Source organism: Oncorhynchus keta, chromosome 21 (genome assembly GCF_023373465.1).
Source record: "Oncorhynchus keta strain PuntledgeMale-10-30-2019 chromosome 21, Oket_V2, whole genome shotgun sequence".
Lineage (NCBI taxonomy): Eukaryota > Metazoa > Chordata > Actinopteri > Salmoniformes > Salmonidae > Oncorhynchus > Oncorhynchus keta.
The window spans coordinates 49,979,953-49,997,452 of NC_068441.1; the positions used below are offsets into that span (position 1 = coordinate 49,979,953).

General features: G+C 44.8%; 1 protein-coding gene and 1 long non-coding RNA gene across 11 annotated transcripts in view; both read left to right on the forward strand.

The window, feature by feature from the left end:
* dock3 (dedicator of cytokinesis 3) overlaps positions 1-17,500 on the forward strand; it is a 532,012-nt gene that overhangs the window by 425,635 nt on the left and 88,877 nt on the right. For all 9 annotated transcript variants that reach the window (XM_052474129.1, XM_052474134.1, XM_052474126.1 and 6 more), the window contains exons 17-18: positions 5,460-5,566; positions 16,663-16,834. In XM_052474129.1, coding sequence (XP_052330089.1) covers positions 5,460-5,566; positions 16,663-16,834 — 279 coding nt within the window. The remainder of the gene's footprint in view (positions 1-5,459; positions 5,567-16,662; positions 16,835-17,500) is intronic.
* The window catches only part of LOC127910408 (uncharacterized), a 1,313-nt gene continuing 653 nt past the window's right edge, over positions 16,841-17,500 (forward strand). For both annotated transcript variants that reach the window (XR_008074760.1, XR_008074761.1), the window contains exons 1-2: positions 16,841-17,245; positions 17,359-17,469. This is a non-coding gene — a long non-coding RNA (uncharacterized LOC127910408). The remainder of the gene's footprint in view (positions 17,246-17,358; positions 17,470-17,500) is intronic.

Consider the following 17,500-nt stretch of genomic DNA (forward strand, 5'->3'; position numbering starts at 1 on the left):
CAGACACTGCTCTAGTGAGTACCGGTCTGGTCTCTACGTTCAGACACTGCTCTAGTGAGTACCGGTCTGGTCTCTACGTTCAGACACTGCTCTAGTGAGTACCGGTCTGGTCTCTACGTTCAGACACTGCTCTCCGGCCTAGTCTCTACGTTCAGACACTGCTCTAGTGAGTACCGGTCTAGTCTCTACGTTCAGACACTGCTCTAGTGAGTACCGGTCTGGTCTCTACGTTCAGACACTGCTCTAGTGAGTACCGGTCTGGTCTCTACGTTCAGACACTGCTCTAGTGAGTACCGGCTCTAGTCTCTACGTTCAGACACTGCTCTAGTGAGTACCGGTCTAGTCTCTACGTTCAGACACTGCTCTAGTGAGTACCGGTCTAGTCTCTACGTTCAGACACTGCTCTAGTGAGTACCGGTCTAGTCTCTACGTTCAGACACTGCTCTAGTGAGTACCGGCCTAGTCTCTACGTTCAGACACTGCTCTAGTGAGTACCGGCCTAGTCTCTACGTTCAGACACTGCTCTAGTGAGTACCGGTCTAGTCTCTACGTTCAGACACTGCTCTAGTGAGTACCGGTCTAGTCTCTACGTTCAGACACTGCTCTAGTGAGTACCGGTCTACCGGACACTGCTCTAGTCTCTACTCTACGTTCAGACACTGCTCTAGTGAGTACCGGTCTAGTCTCTACGTTCAGACACTGCTCTAGTGAGTACCGGCCTAGTCTCTACGTTCAGACACTGCTCTAGTGAGTACCGGCCTAGTCTCTACGTTCAGACACTGCTCTAGTGAGTACCGGTCTAGTCTCTACGTTCAGACACTGCTCTAGTGAGTACCGGTCTAGTCTCTACGTTCAGACACTGCTCTAGTGAGTACCGGTCTAGTCTCTACGTTCAGACACTGCTCTAGTGAGTACCGGTCTAGTCTCTACGTTCAGACACTGCTCTAGTGAGTACCGGCCTAGTCTCTACGTTCAGACACTGCTCTAGTGAGTACCGGTCTAGTCTCTACGTTCAGACACTGCTCTAGTGAGTACCGGTCTAGTCTCTACGTTCAGACACTGCTCTAGTGAGTACCGGTCTAGTCTCTACGTTCAGACACTGCTCCAGTGAGTACCGGCCTAGTCTCTACGTTCAGACACTGCTCTAGTGAGTACCGGTCTGGTCTCTACGTTCAGACACTGCTCTAGTGAGTACCGGCCTAGTCTCTACGTTCAGACACTGCTCTAGTGAGTACCGGCCTAGTCTCTACGTTCAGACACTGCTCTAGTGAGTACCGGCCTAGTCTCTACGTTCAGACACTGCTCTAGTGAGTACCGGCCTAGTCTCTACGTTCAGACACTGCTCTAGTGAGTACCGGCCTAGTCTCTACGTTCAGACACTGCTCTAGTGAGTACCGGCCTAGTCTCTACGTTCAGACACTGCTCTAGTGAGTACCGGCCTAGTCTCTACGTTCAGACACTGCTCCAGTGAGTACCGACCTGGTCTCTACGTTCAGACACTGCTCTAGTGAGTACCGGTCTGGTCTCTACGTTCAGACACTGCTCTAGTGAGTACCGGCCTAGTCTCTACGTTCAGACACTGCTCCAGTGAGTACCGGCCTAGTCTCTACGTTCAGACACTGCTCCAGTGAGTACCGGCCTAGTCTCTACGTTCAGACACTGCTCTAGTGAGTACCGGTCTAGTCTCTACGTTCAGACACTGCTCTAGTGAGTACCGGCCTAGTCTCTACGTTCAGACACTGCTCCAGTGAGTACCGGCCTAGTCTCTACGTTCAGACACTGCTCCAGTGAGTACCGACCTAGTCTCTACGTTCAGACACTGCTCTAGTGAGTACCGACCTAGTCTCTACGTTCAGACACTGCTCTAGTGAGTACCGACCTAGTCTCTACGTTCAGACACTGCTCTAGTGAGTACCGGCCTAGTCTCTAGACACTGCTCAGTGAGTACCGGCTTACTCTACGTTCAGACACTGCTCTAGTGAGTACCGGCCTAGTCTCTACGTTCAGACACTGCTCCAGTGAGTACCGGCCTAGTCTCTACGTTCAGACACTGCTCTAGTGAGTACCGGCCTAGTCTCTACGTTCAGACACTGCTCCAGTGAGTACCGGCCTAGTCTCTACGTTCAGACACTGCTCCAGTGAGTACCGGCCTAGTCTCTACGTTCAGACACTGCTCTAGTGAGTACCGGTCTGGTCTCTACGTTCAGACACTGCTCCAGTGAGTACCGGTCTAGTCTCTACGTTCAGACACTGCTCTAGTGAGTACCGGCCTAGTCTCTACGTTCAGACACTGCTCCAGTGAGTACCGGTCTAGTCTCTACGTTCAGACACTGCTCACTGCTGCTCTAGTGAGTACCGGTCTGGTCTCTACGTTCAGACACTGCTCTAGTGAGTACCGGTCTGGTCTCTACGTTCAGACACTGCTCAGTGACACTGTCTCTACGTGACACTGCTCTAGTGAGTACCGGTCTGGTCAGACACTGCTCCAGTGAGTACAGTCAGTAGACACTGCTCTAGTGAGTGATAACACTGCCAGTGTACTTTGCAGACACTGCTCCAGTGAGTACCGGCCTAGTCTCTACGTTCAGACACTGCTCTAGTGAGTACACAGGCCTTCTCTACGTTCAGACACTGCTCCAGTGAGTACCGGCCTAGTCTCTACGTTCAGACACTGCTCTAGTGAGTACCGGTCTAGTCTCTACGTTCAGACACTGCTCTAGTGAGTACCGGTCTAGTCTCTATCAGACACTGCTCCAGTGAGTACCGGCCTAGTCTCTAGACACTGCTCTTTACCCTGTGTTCTACTGAGTGAGTTATACTGACACTGCTCTAAGACAACTCTACGTTTGACACTGCTCCACTCTAGTCTCTACGTTCAGACACTGCTCTAGTAGACCTTTCTAAACACTGCCAGTGAGTACCGGTAAACGTTCAGACACTGCTCTAATATAGTGGAAGACGTTCAGACACTGCTCCAGTGAGTACCGGCCTAGTCTCTACGTTCAGACACTGCTCCAGTGAGTACCGGCCTAGTCTCTACGTTCAGACACTGCTCCAGTGAGTACCGGCCTAGTCTCTGTTCAGACACTGCTCTAGTGAGTACCTAGTCTCTATCAGACACTGCTCTAGTGAGTACATCTCTACGTTCAGACACTGCTCTAGTGAGTACCGGCCTAGTCTCTACGTTCAGACACTGCTCTAGTGAGTACCGGCCTAGTCTCTACGTTCTGCCTAGTGAGTACCGGCCTCTCTACGTTCATCCCAGTGAGTACCGGCCTAGTCTCTACGTTCAGACACTGCTCTGTGAGTACCGACCTAGTCTCTACGTTCAGACACTGCTCTAGTGAGTACCGGTCTAGTCTCTACGTTCAGACACTGCTCTGTGAGTACCGGCCCTCTACGTTCAGACACTGCTCTAGTGAGTACCTAGTCTCTACGTTCAGACACTGCTCTGTGAGTCCGGCCTAGTCTCTGTTCAGACACTGCTCTAGTGAGTACCGGTCTGGTCTCTACGTTCAGACACTGCTCTAGTTCACCGGCCTAGTCTCTACGTTCAGACACTGCTCCAGTGAGTACCCTAGTCTCTACGTTCAGACACTTCCTCTCTGTTCATCAGACACTGCTCTGTTCTTCTACGTTCAGACACTGCTCTGTACCGGCCTCTACGTTCAGACACTGCTCTGTTACCGGTCTGGTCTCTACGTTCAGACACTGCTCCAGTGAGTACCGTTCTCTACGTTCAGACACTGCTCTGTTACCGGCCTCCTCTCTGTTCAGACACTGCTCTAGTGAGTACCTAGTCTCTACGTTCAGACACTGCCTCCGGCCTGTCTCTACGTTCCACTGCTCTAGTTCCGGCCTAGTCTCTCTGCTCTGTGAGTACCGGCCTAGTCTCTACGTTCAGACACTGCTCTAGTGAGTACCTCTCTACGTTCAGACACTGCTCTAGTGAGTACCGGCCTCTCTGTTCAGACACTGCTCTGTTACCGGCCTAGTCTCTGTTCAGACACTGCCTAGTGAGTACCGGCCTCTCTACGTTCACTGCCCAGTGAGTACTAGTCTCTTCAGACACTGCTCTAGTGAGTACCGACCTAGTCTCTACGTTCAGACACTGCTCTAGTGAGTACCGGTCTGGTCTAGAGATCATCAGTAATGTCGTGATAATCCAGTGCTTTGCACCTGTGTGGAGGAAATCTCACTTTCTAACACGTATGAACACAGGAAGGTTATCACACAGCTGATCAAATTTGCACGAAAATATTTTACTCCTGTGTTCTAGAGATTATACTGAAGACAACTCATTTGACAACTCCTGCTTGCTAGACCTTTCTAAAGCCAACTACAGAGTAAATGTTCAGCAACTCTTGAATATAGTGGAAGAGGTTAAACTTCAATAGTGCTTCTTTCATCTTTGGCCAGCCTTTTGGGGTACATATGACACTTAGTGAGTGATTGTCTCTCTCTGTTCATCCTCTCTGTTCATCCTCTCTGTTCTTCCTCTCTGTTCATCCTCTCTGTTCTTCTTCTCTGTTCATCCTCTCTGTTCTTCCTCTCTGTTCTTCTTCTCTGTTCATCCTCTCTGTTCTTCCTCTCTGTTCTTCCTCTCTGTTCATCCTCTCTGTTCTTCCTCTCTGTTCATCCTCTCTGTTCTTCCTCTCTGTTCTTCCTCTCTGTTCTTCCTCTCTGTTCTTCCTCTCTGTTCATCCTCTCTGTTCTTCCTCTCTGTTCATCCTCTCTGTTCTTCCTCTCTGTTCTTCCTCTCTGTTCTTCCTCTCTGTTCTTCCTCTCTGTTCATCCTCTCTGTTCTTCCTCTCTGTTCATCCTCTCTGTTCTTCTTCTCTGTTCATCCTCTCTGTTCTTCCTCTCTGTTCATCCTCTCTGTTCTTCCTCTCTGTTCTTCCTCTCTGTTCTTCCTCTCTGTTCATCCTCTCTGTTCATCCTCTCTGTTCTTCCTCTCTGTTCTTCCTCTCTGTTCTTCCTCTCTGTTCTTCCTCTCTGTTCATCCTCTCTGTTCTTCCTCTCTGTTCATCCTCTCTGTTCTTCTTCTCTGTTCATCCTCTCTGTTCTTCCTCTCTGTTCATCCTCTCTGTTCTTCCTCTCTGTTCTTCCTCTCTGTTCTTCCTCTCTGTTCATCCTCTCTGTTCATCCTCTCTGTTCTTCTTCTCTGTTCATCCTCTCTGTTCTTCCTCTCTGTTCTTCCTCTCTGTTCTTCCTCTCTGTTCTTCCTCTCTGTTCATCCTCTCTGTTCTTCCTCTCTGTTCATCCTCTCTGTTCTTCTTCTCTGTTCATCCTCTCTGTTCTTCCTCTCTGTTCATCCTCTCTGTTCTTCTTCTCTGTTCATCCTCTCTGTTCTTCCTCTCTGTTCATCCTCTCTGTTCTTCCTCTCTGTTCATCCTCTCTGTTCATCCTCTCTGTTCATCCTCTCTGTTCTTCCTCTCTGTTCATCCTCTTCTCCACAGCCAAAGACAAGGCGGAGAAGAAGCTGTTTGGCTTTGCCTTCACACCACTGATGAGAGAGGACGGGACAACGCTGTCAGATGAGAGTCACGAGCTCTATGTCTACAAGGTCAGCCTTCTTTCTGCCTCTTCTTTCCATGGTTGTTTTCCTCCTGTAGTGGTGATTCCTCCTGTAGTGGTGATTCCCTATGTAGTGGTGATTCCCTATGTAGTGGTGATTCCTCCTGTAGTGGTGATTCCCTATGTAGTGGTGATTCCCTATGTAGTGGTGATTCCCTATGTAGTGGTGATTCCTCCTGTAGTGGTGATTCCTCCTGTAGTGGTGATTCTCTATGTAGTGGTGATTCCCTATGTAGTGGTGATTCCTCCTGTAGTGGTGATTCTCCATGTAGTGGTGATTCCTCCTGTAGTGGTGATTCTCTATGTAGTGGTGATTCCCTATGTAGTGGTGATTCCCTATGTAGTGGTGATTCCTCCTGTAGTGGTGATTCCCTATGTAGTGGTGATTCCCTATGAAAAACCACTGGCACGGGAGAGAGCTGTCCATATCATGTCCACAAAACATCAGCTTTCCAAACATTACTATTTTTTTGTGTGAATTTCCCATTTATTTTTCATGAATCAAATATATATCTCCAATACAGTTGAAGTCAGAAGTTTACACACACTTAGGTTGGGGTCATTAAAACTTGTTTTTCAACCACTCCGCAAATTTCTTGTTAACAAACTATAGTTTTGGCAAGTCGGTTAGGACATCTACTTTGTGCATGACACAAGTAATTTTTCCAACTATTGTTAACAGAAAGATTATTTCACTTATAATTCACTGTATCACAATTCCAGTGGGTCAGAAGTGTACATACACTAAGTTGACTGTGCCTTTAAACAGCTTGGGAAATTCCAGAAAATGATGTCATGGCTTTAGAAGCTTCTGATAGGCTTATTGACATCATCTGAGTCAATTGGAGTTGTGCCTGTGGATGTATTTCAAGGCCTACCATCAAACGCAGTGCCTCTGTGCTTGACATCATGAGAAAATCAAAAGAAATCAGCCAAGACCTCAGAAAAAAAATGTAAACCTCCAAAGGTCTGGTTCATCCTTGGGAGCAATTTTCAAACGCCTGAAGGTACCACGTTCATCTGTACAAACAATAGTACCCAAGTATAAACACCATGGGACCACGCAGCCGTCATACCGCTCAGGAAGGAGAAGCGTTCTGTCTCCTATAGAGATGAATTTACTTTGGTGTGAAGAGTGCAATTCAATCCCATTACAACAGCAAAGGACCTTGTGAAGATCCTGGAGGAAACAGGTACAAAAGTATCTATATCCAAAGTAAAATGAGTCCTATATAATAATAATAATAATAATAATAATAATAATATCAACATAACCTGAAAGGCTGCTAAGCAAGGAAGAAGCCACTGGTCCAAAACCGCCATAAAAAGCCAGACTACGGTTTGCAACTGCACATAGGAACAAAGATCATACTTTTTTGGAGAAATGTCCTCTGGTCTGATGAAACAAAAATAGATCTGTTTGGCCATAATAACCATCGTTATGTTTGGAGGAAAAAGGGGGAAGCTTGCAAGCCGAAGAACACCATCCCAACCATGAAGCACGGAGGTGGCAACATCATGTTGTGGGGGTGCTTTGCTGCAGGAGGGACTGGTGCACTTCACAAAATAGATGGCGTCATGAGGTAGGAACATTAATTGGATATATATTGAAGCAACATCTCAAGACATCAGTCAGGAAGTTAAAGCTTGGTCACAAATTGGTCTTCCAAATGTACAATGACCCCAAGGATGCTTCCAAAGTTGTGGCAAAATGGCTTAAGGACAACAAAGTCAATGTATTGGAGTGGCCATCACAAAGCCCTGACCTCAATCCCATAGAAAACTGAAAAGGTGTGTGTGAGCAAGGAGGCCTACAAACCTGACTCAGTTACACCAGCAGTGTCAGGAGGAATGGGCCAAAATTCACCCAATTGATTGTGGGAAGCTTGTGGAAGGCTACCCAAAACATTTGACCCAAGTTAAACCATTTAAAGGCAATGCTACTAAAGACTAATTGAGTGTATGTAAACTTCGGACCCACTGGGAATGTGATGAAAGTAATAAAAGCTGAAATAAGTCATTCTCTCTACTATTATTCTGACATTTCACATTCTCAAAATGGTTTTCCAAACTGACCTAAAACAGGGAATTTTTACTAGGATTAAATGTCAGGAATTGTAAAAAACTGAGTTTAAATGTATTTGGCTAAGGTGAATGTAAACTTCTGACTTCAACTGTATTCCCATAGAAAAGGTGCAGCGAGATGCATTCTATCAGCTGTATCCGTGATACAGTAACAACTATGTGCTCTCCTCTCTTCCTGGTCACCTGTACTAACCCTTCCTGGTCACCTGTACTAACCCTTCCTGGTCACCTGTACTAACCCTTCCTGGTCACCTGTACTAACCCTTCCTCTCACCTGTACTAACCCTTCCTGGTCACCTGTACTAACCCTTCCTGTTCACCTGTACTAACCCTTCCTCTCACCTGTACTAACCCTTCCTGGTCACCTGTACTAACCCTTCCTGGTCACCTGTACTAACCCTTCCTGGTCACCTGTACTAACCCTTCCTCTCACCTGTACTAACCCTTCCTGGTCACCTGTGCTAACCCTTCCTGGTCACCTGTGCTAACCCTTCCGGGTCACCTGTACTAACCCTTCCTGGTCACCTGTACTAACCCTTCCTGGTCACCTGTACTAACCCTTCCTGCTCACCTGTACTAACCCTTCCTGGTCACCTGTACTAACCCTTCCTGGTCACCTGTACTAACCCTTCCTGGTCACATGTACTAACCCTTCCTGGTCACCTGTGCTAACCCTTCCTGGTCACCTGTACTAACCCTTCCTGGTCAGCTGTACTAACCCTTCCTGGTCACCTGTACTAACCCTTCCTCTCACCGGTACTAACCCTTCCTCTCACCTGTACTAACCCTTCCTGGTCACCTGTACTAACCCTTCCAGGTCACCTGTACTAACCCTTCCTCTCACTGGTACTAACCCTTCCTCTCACCTGTACTAACCCTTCCTGGTCACCTGTACTAACCCTTCCTGGTCACCTGTACTAACCCTTCCTGATCACCTGTACTAACCCTTCCTGGTCACCTGTACTAACCCTTCCTGGTCACCTGTATTAACCCTTCCTGGTCACCTGTACTAACCCTTCCTCTCACCTGTACTAACCCTTCCTGGTCACCTGTACTAACCCTTCCTGGTCACCTGTACTAACCCTTCCTCTCACCTGTACTAACCCTTCCTGGTCACCTGTACTAACCCTTCCTGGTCACCTGTACTAACCCTTCCTGGTCACCTGTACTAACCCTTCCTGGTCACCTGTACTAACCCTTCCTGGTCACCTGTACTAACCCTTCCTGATCACCTGTACTAACCCTTTCTGGTCACCTGTACTAACCCTACCTGTACTAACCCTTCCTGGTCACCTGTGTTAACACTTCCTGGTCACCTGTACTAACCCTTCCTGGTCACCTGTACTAACCCTTCCTGGTCACCTGTACAGACCTTTCCTGGTCACCTGTGTTAACACTTCCTGGTCACCTGTACTAACCCTTCCTGGTCACCTGTACTAACCCTTCCTCTCACCTGTACTAACCCTTCCTGGTCACCTGTACTAACCCTTCCTGGTCACCTGTACTAACCCTTCCTGGTCACCTGTACTAACCCTTCCTGGTCACCTGTACTAACCCTTCCTGGTCACCTGTACTAACCCTTCCTGGTCACCTGTACTAACCCTTCCTGGTCACCTGTACTAACCCTTCCTGGTCACCTGTACTAACCCTTCCTCTCACCTGTACTAACCCTTCCTCTCACCTGTACTAACCCTTCCTGGTCACCTGTACTAACCCTTCCTGGTCACCTGTACTAACCCTTCCTGGTCACCTGTACTAACCCTTCCTGGTCACCTGTACTAACCCTTCCTGGTCACCTGTACTACCCCTTCCTGGCCACCTGTACTAACCCTTCCTGGTCACCTGTACTAACCCTTCCTGGTCACCTGTACTAACCCTTCCTGGTCACCTGTACTAACCCTTCCTGGTCACCTGTACTAACCCTTCCTGGTCACCTGTACTAACCCTTCCTGTCACCTGTACTAACCCTTCCTCTCACCTGTACTAACCCTTCCTCTCACCTGTACTAACCCTTCCTGGTCACCTGTACTAACCCTTCCTCTCACCTGTACTAACCCTTCCTGGTCACCTGCACTAACCCTTCCTGGTCACCTGTACTAACCCTTCCTCTCACCTGTACTAACCCTTCCTCTCACCTGTACTAACCCTTCCTCTCACCTGTACTAACCCTTCCTGGTCACCTGTACTAACCCTTCCTCTCACCTGTACTAACCCTTCCTGGTCACCTGTACTAACCCTTCCTCTCACCTGTACTAACCCTTCCTGGTCACCTGTACTAACCCTTCCTGGTCACCTGTACTAACCCTTCCTGGTCACCTGTACTAACCCTTCCTGGTCACCTGTACTAACCCTTCCTCTCACCTGTACTAACCCTTCCTGGTCACCTGTACTAACCCTTCCTGGTCACCTGTACTAACCCTTCCTGGTCACCTGTACTAACCCTTCCTGGTCACCTGTACTAACCCTTCCTGGTCACCTGTACTAACCCTTCCTGGTCACCTGTACTAACCCTTCCTGGCCACCTGTACTAACCCTTCCTGGTCACCTGTACTAACCCTTCCTGGTCACCTGTACTAACCCTTCCTGGTCACCTGTACTAACCCTTCCTGGTCACCTGTACTAACCCTTCCTGGTCACCTGTACTAACCCTTCCTCTCACCTGTACTAACCCTTCCTGGTCACCTGTACTAACCCTTCCTCTCACCTGTACTAACCCTTCCTCTCACCTGTACTAACCCTTCCTCTCACCTGTACTAACCCTTCCTGGTCACCTGTACTAACCCTTCCTCTCACCTGTACTAACCCTTCCTCTCACCTGTACTAACCCTTCCTGGTCACCTGTACTAACCCTTCCTGGTCACCTGTACTAACCCTTCCTGGTCATCTGTACTAACCCTCTCACCTGTACTAACCCTTCCTGGTCACCTGTACTAACCCTTCCTGTCACCTGTACTAACCCTTCCTGGTCACCTGTACTAACCCTTCCTGGTCACCTGTACTAACCCTTCCTGGTCACCTGTACTAACCCTTCCTCTCACCTGTACTAACCCTTCCTGGTCACCTGTACTAACCCTTCCTGGTCACCTGTACTAACCCTTCCTGGTCACCTGTACTAACCCTTCCTGGTCACCTGTACTAACCCTTCCTGGTCACCTGTACTAACCCTTCCTCTCACCTGTACTAACCCTTCCTGGTCACCTGTACTAACCCTTCCTCTCACCTGTACTAACCCTTCCTGGTCACCTGTACTAACCCTTCCTGGTCACCTGTACTAACCCTTCCTGGTCACCTGTACTAACCCTTCCTGGTCACCTGTCAACCCTCCTGTACTAACCCTTCCTGGTCACCTGTACTAACCCTTCCTCTCACCTGTACTAACCCTTCCTGGTCACCTGTACTAACCCTTCCTGGTCACCTGTACTAACCCTTCCTGGTCACCTGTACTAACCCTTCCTGGTCACCTGTACTAACCCTTCCTGGTCACCTGTACTACCCCTTCCTGGTCACCTGTACTAACCCTTCCTGGTCACCTGTACTAACCCTTCCTGGTCACCTGTACTAACTCTTCCTGGTCAACCCCTTCCTCTCACCTGTACTAACCTTTCCTCTCACCTGTACTAACCCTTCCTGGTCACCTGTACTAACCCTTCCTGGCCACCTGTACTAACCCTTCCTCTCACCTGTACTAACCCTTCCTGGTCACCTGTACTAACCCTTCCTGGTCACCTGTACTAACCCTTCCTGGTCACCTGTACTAACCCTTCCTGGTCACCTGTACTAACCCTTCCTGGTCACCTGTACTAACCCTTCCTGGTCACCTGTACTAACCCTTCCTCTCACCTGTACTAACCCTTCCTGGTCACCTGTACTAACCCTTCCTCTCACCTGTACTAACCCTTCCTCTCACCTGTACTAACCCTTCCTGGTCACCTGTACTAACCCTTCCTCTCACCTTCCTGTCACTTACCCTTCCTGGTCACCTGTACTAACCCTTCCTGGTCACCTGTACTAACCCTTCCTGGTCATCTGTACTAACCCTTCCTGGTCACCTGTACTTACCCTTCCTGGTCACCTGTGTTAACCCTTCCTGGTCACCTGTACTAACCCTTCCTGGTCACCTGTACTAACCCTTCCTGGTCACCTGTACTAACCCTTCCTGTCACCTGTACTAACCCTTCCTGTCACCTGTACTAACCCTTCCTGGTCACCTGTACTAACCCTTCCTGGTCACCTGTACTAACCCTTCCTGGTCACCTGTACTAACCCTTCCTGGTCACCTGTACTAACCCTTCCTGGTCACCTGTACTAACCCTTCCTGGTCACCTGTACTAACCCTTCCTGGTCACCTGTACTAACCCTTCCTGGTCACCTGTACTAACCCTTCCTGGTCACCTGTACTAACCCTTCCTGGTCACCTGTACTAACCCTTCCTGGTCACCTGTACTAACCCTTCCTGGTCACCTGTACTAACCCTTCCTGGTCACCTGTACTAACCCTTCCTGGTCACCTGTACTAACCCTTCCTGGTCACCTGTACTAACCCTTCCTGGTCACCTGTACTAACCCTTCCTGGTCACCTGTACTAACCCTTCCTGGTCACCTGTACTAACCCTTCCTGGTCACCTGTACTAACCCTTCCTGGTCACCTGTACTAACCCTTCCTGGTCACCTGTACTAACCCTTCCTGGTCACCTGTACTAACCCTTCCTGGTCATCTGTACTAACCCTTCCTGGTCACCTGTACTAACCCTTCCTGGTCACCTGTGTTAACCCTTCCTGGTCACCTGTACTAACCCTTCCTGGTCACCTGTACTAACCCTTCCTGGTCACCTGTACTAACCCTTCCTGGTCACCTGTACTAACCCTTCCTGGTCACCTGTACTAACCCTTCCTGGTCACCTGTACTAACCCTTCCTGGTCACCTGTGCTAACCCTTCCTGGTCACCTGTACTAACCCTTCCTGGTCACCTGTATTAACCCTTCCTGGTCACCTGTATTAACCCTTCCTGGTCACCTGTGCTACTTACAGTGCATTGGGAAAGTATTCAGACCCCTTCACTTTTTCAACATTTTGTTAACTGTTTCACTTTGTCATTTTGGGGTATTGTGATGTCATGTTGGGGTATTGTTTGTAGATTGATGAGGTACATTTTTTATTTAATCCATTTTAGAATAAAGCTGTAACTTAACAAAATGTGGAAAAAGTCAAGGGGTCTGAATACTTTCCCAATGCACTTTAAATATGCATTATAAACAGCTTAGATACAGTTCTACAGTAAATATGCAGTATAAACAGCTTAGATACAGTTCTATAGTAAATATGCAGTATAAACAGCTTCTAAAGATACAGGTCTATAGTAAATATAAACAGCTTAGATACAGTTCTACAGTAAATATGTAGTATAAACAGCTTAGATACAGTTCTATAGTAAATATGCAGTATAAACAGCTTAGATACAGTTCTATAGTAAATATGCAGTATAAACAGCTTAGATACAGTTCAACAGTAAATATGCAGTATAAACAGCTTAGATACAGTTCTATAGTAAATATGCAGTATAAACAGCTTAGATACAGTTCTATAGTAAATATGCAGTATAAACAGCTTCTAAAGATACAGGTCTATAGTAAATATAAACAGCTTAGATACAGTTCTACAGTAAATATGCAGTATAAACAGCTTAGATACAGTTCTATAGTAAATATGCAGTATAAACAGCTTCTAAAGATACAGGTCTATAGTAAATATAAACAGCTTAGATACAGTTCTACAGTAAATATGTAGTATAAACAGCTTAGATACAGTTCTATAGTAAATATGCATTATAAACAGCTTCTAAAGATACAGGTCTATAGTAAATATAAACAGCTTAGATACAGTTCTACAGTAAATATGTAGTATAAACAGCTTAGATACAGTTCTATAGTAAATATGCAGTATAAACAGCTTAGATACAGTTCTATAGTAAATATGCAGTATAAACAGCTTAGATACAGTTCTAAATAGTAAAACAGCTTAGATACAGCATAGTAAATATGCAGTATAAACAGCTTAGATACAGTTCTATAGTAAATATGCAGTATAAACAGCTTCTAAAGATACAGGTCTATAGTAAATATAAACAGCTTAGATACAGTTCTACAGTAAATATGCAGTATAAACAGCTTAGATACAGTTCTATAGTAAATATGCAGTATAAACAGCTTCTAAAGATACAGGTCTATAGTAAATATAAACAGCTTAGATACAGTTCTACAGTAAATATGTAGTATAAACAGCTTAGATACAGTTCTATAGTAAATATGCAGTATAAACAGCTTAGATACAGTTCTATAGTAAATATGCATTATAAACAGCTTCTAAAGATACAGGTCTATAGTAAATATAAACAGCTTAGATACAGTTCTACAGTAAATATGTAGTATAAACAGCTTAGATACAGTTCTATAGTAAATATGCAGTATGAACAGCTTAGATACAGTTCTATAGTAAATATGCAGTATAAACAGCTTAGATACAGTTTGACAGTAAATATGCAGTATAAACAGCTTAGATACAGTTCTATAGTAAATATGCAGTATAAACAGCTTAGATACAGTTCTATAGTAAATATGCAGTATAAACAGCTTAGATAGAGTTCTATAGTAAATATGCAGTATAAACAGCTTAGATACAGTTATATAGTAAATATGCAGTATAAACAGCTTAGATACAGTTCTATAGTAAATATGCAGTATAAACAGCTTAGATACAGTTCTATAGTAAATATGCAGTATAAACAGCTTAGATACAGTTCTATAGTAAATATGCAGTATAAACAGCTTCTAAAGAAAACATTCTATAGTAAATATAAACAGCTTAGATACAGTTCTACAGTAAATATGTCGTATAAACAGCTTAGATACAGTTCTATAGTAAATATGCAGTATAAACAGCTTAGATACAGTTCTATAGTAAATATGCAGTATAAACAGCTTAGATACAGTTTGACAGTAAATATGCAGTATAAACAGCTTAGATACAGTTCTATAGTAAATATGCATTATAAACAGCTTATATACAGTTCTACAGTAAATATGCAGTATAAACAGCTTAGATAGAGTTCTATAGTAAATATGCAGTATAAACAGCTTAGATACAGTTATATAGTAAATATGCAGTATAAACAGCTTAGATACAGTTCTATAGTAAATATGCAGTATAAACAGCTTATATACAGTTCTATAGTAAATATGCAGTATAAACAGCTTAGATACAGTTTGACAGTAAATATGCAGTATAAACAGCTTAGATACAGTTCTATAGTAAATATGCAGTATAAACAGCTTAGATACAGTTCTATAGTAAATATGCAGTATAAACAGCTTAGATAGAGTTCTATAGTAAATATGCAGTATAAACAGCTTAGATACAGTTATATAGTAAATATGCAGTATAAACAGCTTACAGTTCTATAGTAAATATGCAGTATAAACAGCTTAGATACAGTTCTATAGTAAATATGCAGTATAAACAGCTTAGATACAGTTCTATAGTAAATATGCAGTATAAACAGCTTCTAAAGAAAACATTCTATAGTAAATATAAACAGCTTAGATACAGTTCTACAGTAAATATGTCGTATAAACAGCTTAGATACAGTTCTATAGTAAATATGCAGTATAAACAGCTTAGATACAGTTCTATAGTAAATATGCAGTATAAACAGCTTAGATACAGTTTGACAGTAAATATGCAGTATAAACAGCTTAGATACAGTTCTATAGTAAATATGCATTATAAACAGTTATATACAGTTCTACAGTAAATATGCAGTATAAACAGCTTAGATAGAGTTCTATAGTAAATATGCAGTATAAACAGCTTAGATACAGTTATATAGTAAATATGCAGTATAAACAGCTTAGATACAGTTCTATAGTAAATATGCAGTATAAACAGCTTATATACAGTTCTATAGTAAATATGCAGTATAAACAGCTTAGATACAGTTTGACAGTAAATATGCAGTATAAACAGCTTAGATACAGTTCTATAGTAAATATGCAGTATAAACAGCTTAGATACAGTTCTATAGTAAATATGCAGTATAAACAGCTTAGATAGAGTTCTATAGTAAATATGCAGTATAAACAGCTTAGATACAGTTATATAGTAAATATGCAGTATAAACAGCTTACAGTTCTATAGTAAATATGCAGTATAAACAGCTTAGATACAGTTCTATAGTAAATATGCAGTATAAACAGCTTAGATACAGTTCTATAGTAAATATGCAGTATAAACAGCTTCTAAAGAAAACATTCTATAGTAAATTTGCAGGGTCTGTATGTAATGTAAATAAGGGGTCTGTACAAATGTAAATAAGGTATTTTTTATATAAAAAAACAACTGTTTTTTGCTTTGTCATTATGGGTTATTGTGATGTCATTATGGGGTATTGTGATGTCATTATGGGGTATTGTGATGTCATTATGGGGTATTGTGATGTCATTATGGGGTATTGTGATGTCATTATGGGGAATTGTGATGTCATTATGGGGCATTGTGATGTCATTACGGGGTATTGTGATGTCATTATGGGGAATTGTGATGTCATTATGGGGCATTGTGTGTAGATTGATGAGGGGGAAAAATGATTGTATCAATTTTAGAATAAGGCTGTAACGTTTTAAAAAAATGTAGAAAGATTCAAGGGGTCTGAATACTTTCCGTATGCAATGTATCTACACACACATGACCAGTGACCCCAACACATCCTCTGGCGTACAAAACAAGTAAAAAATAACCCTTGACAGACCACATGATACACAACACATAAACAGGCCAAAACGGCTCTGACACCTCCCTTACAACCACTTGGAAATAAGTGCTATAAAGGTCCAATTTATTTGGTTCTGTATGTACCAAGTTTGTTTGAGCGTAGTTTTGGCTGGTCAATGAGGTAGGGTTTATCTGGCATGAACTCTGCAGTACCTCACATCCATCTCTCCTCTCCAGTGTGACGAGAATGCTACGTTCAGTAACCACGCGTTGTACCTGGGTCTGCCCTGCTGTAAGGAGGACTTCAACGGCTGTCCCAACATCCCCTCCAGCCTCATCTTCCAACGCAGCACCAAGGAGACCCTCTGGATCTCCACACAGCTCTCCTCCACCAAGCTCACACAGAATGGTAGGTCTCTTCTCCTCCACCAAGCTCACACAGAATGGTAGGTCTCTTCTCCTCCACCAAGCTCACACAGAATGGTAGGTCTCTTCTCCTCCACCAAGCTCACACAGAATGGTAGGTCTCTTCTCCTCCACCAAGCTCACACAGAATGGTAGGTCTCTTCTCCTCCACCAAGCTCACACAGAATGGTAGGTCTCTTCTCCTCCACCAAGCTCACACAGAATGGTAGGTCTCTTCTCCTCCACCAAGCTCACACAGAATGGTAGGTCTCTTCTCCTCCACCAAGCTCACACAGAATGGTAGGTCTCTTCTCCTCCACCAAGCTCACACAGAATGGTAGGTCTCTTCTCCTCCACCAAGCTCACACAGAATGGTAGGTCTCTTCTCCTCCACCAAGCTCACACAGAATGGTAGGTCTCTTCTCCTCCACCAAGCTCACACATAATGGTAGGTCTCTTCTCCTCCACCAAGCTCACACAGAATGGTATAGGTCTCTTCTTCTCCACCAAGCTCACACAGAATGGTAGGTCTCTTCTCCTCCACCAAGCTCACACAGAATGGTAGGTCTCTTCTCCTCCACCAAGCTCACACAGAATGGTAGGTCTCTTCTCCTCCACCAAGCTCACACAGAATGGTAGGTCTCTTCTCCTCCAACAGAATGGTAGGTCT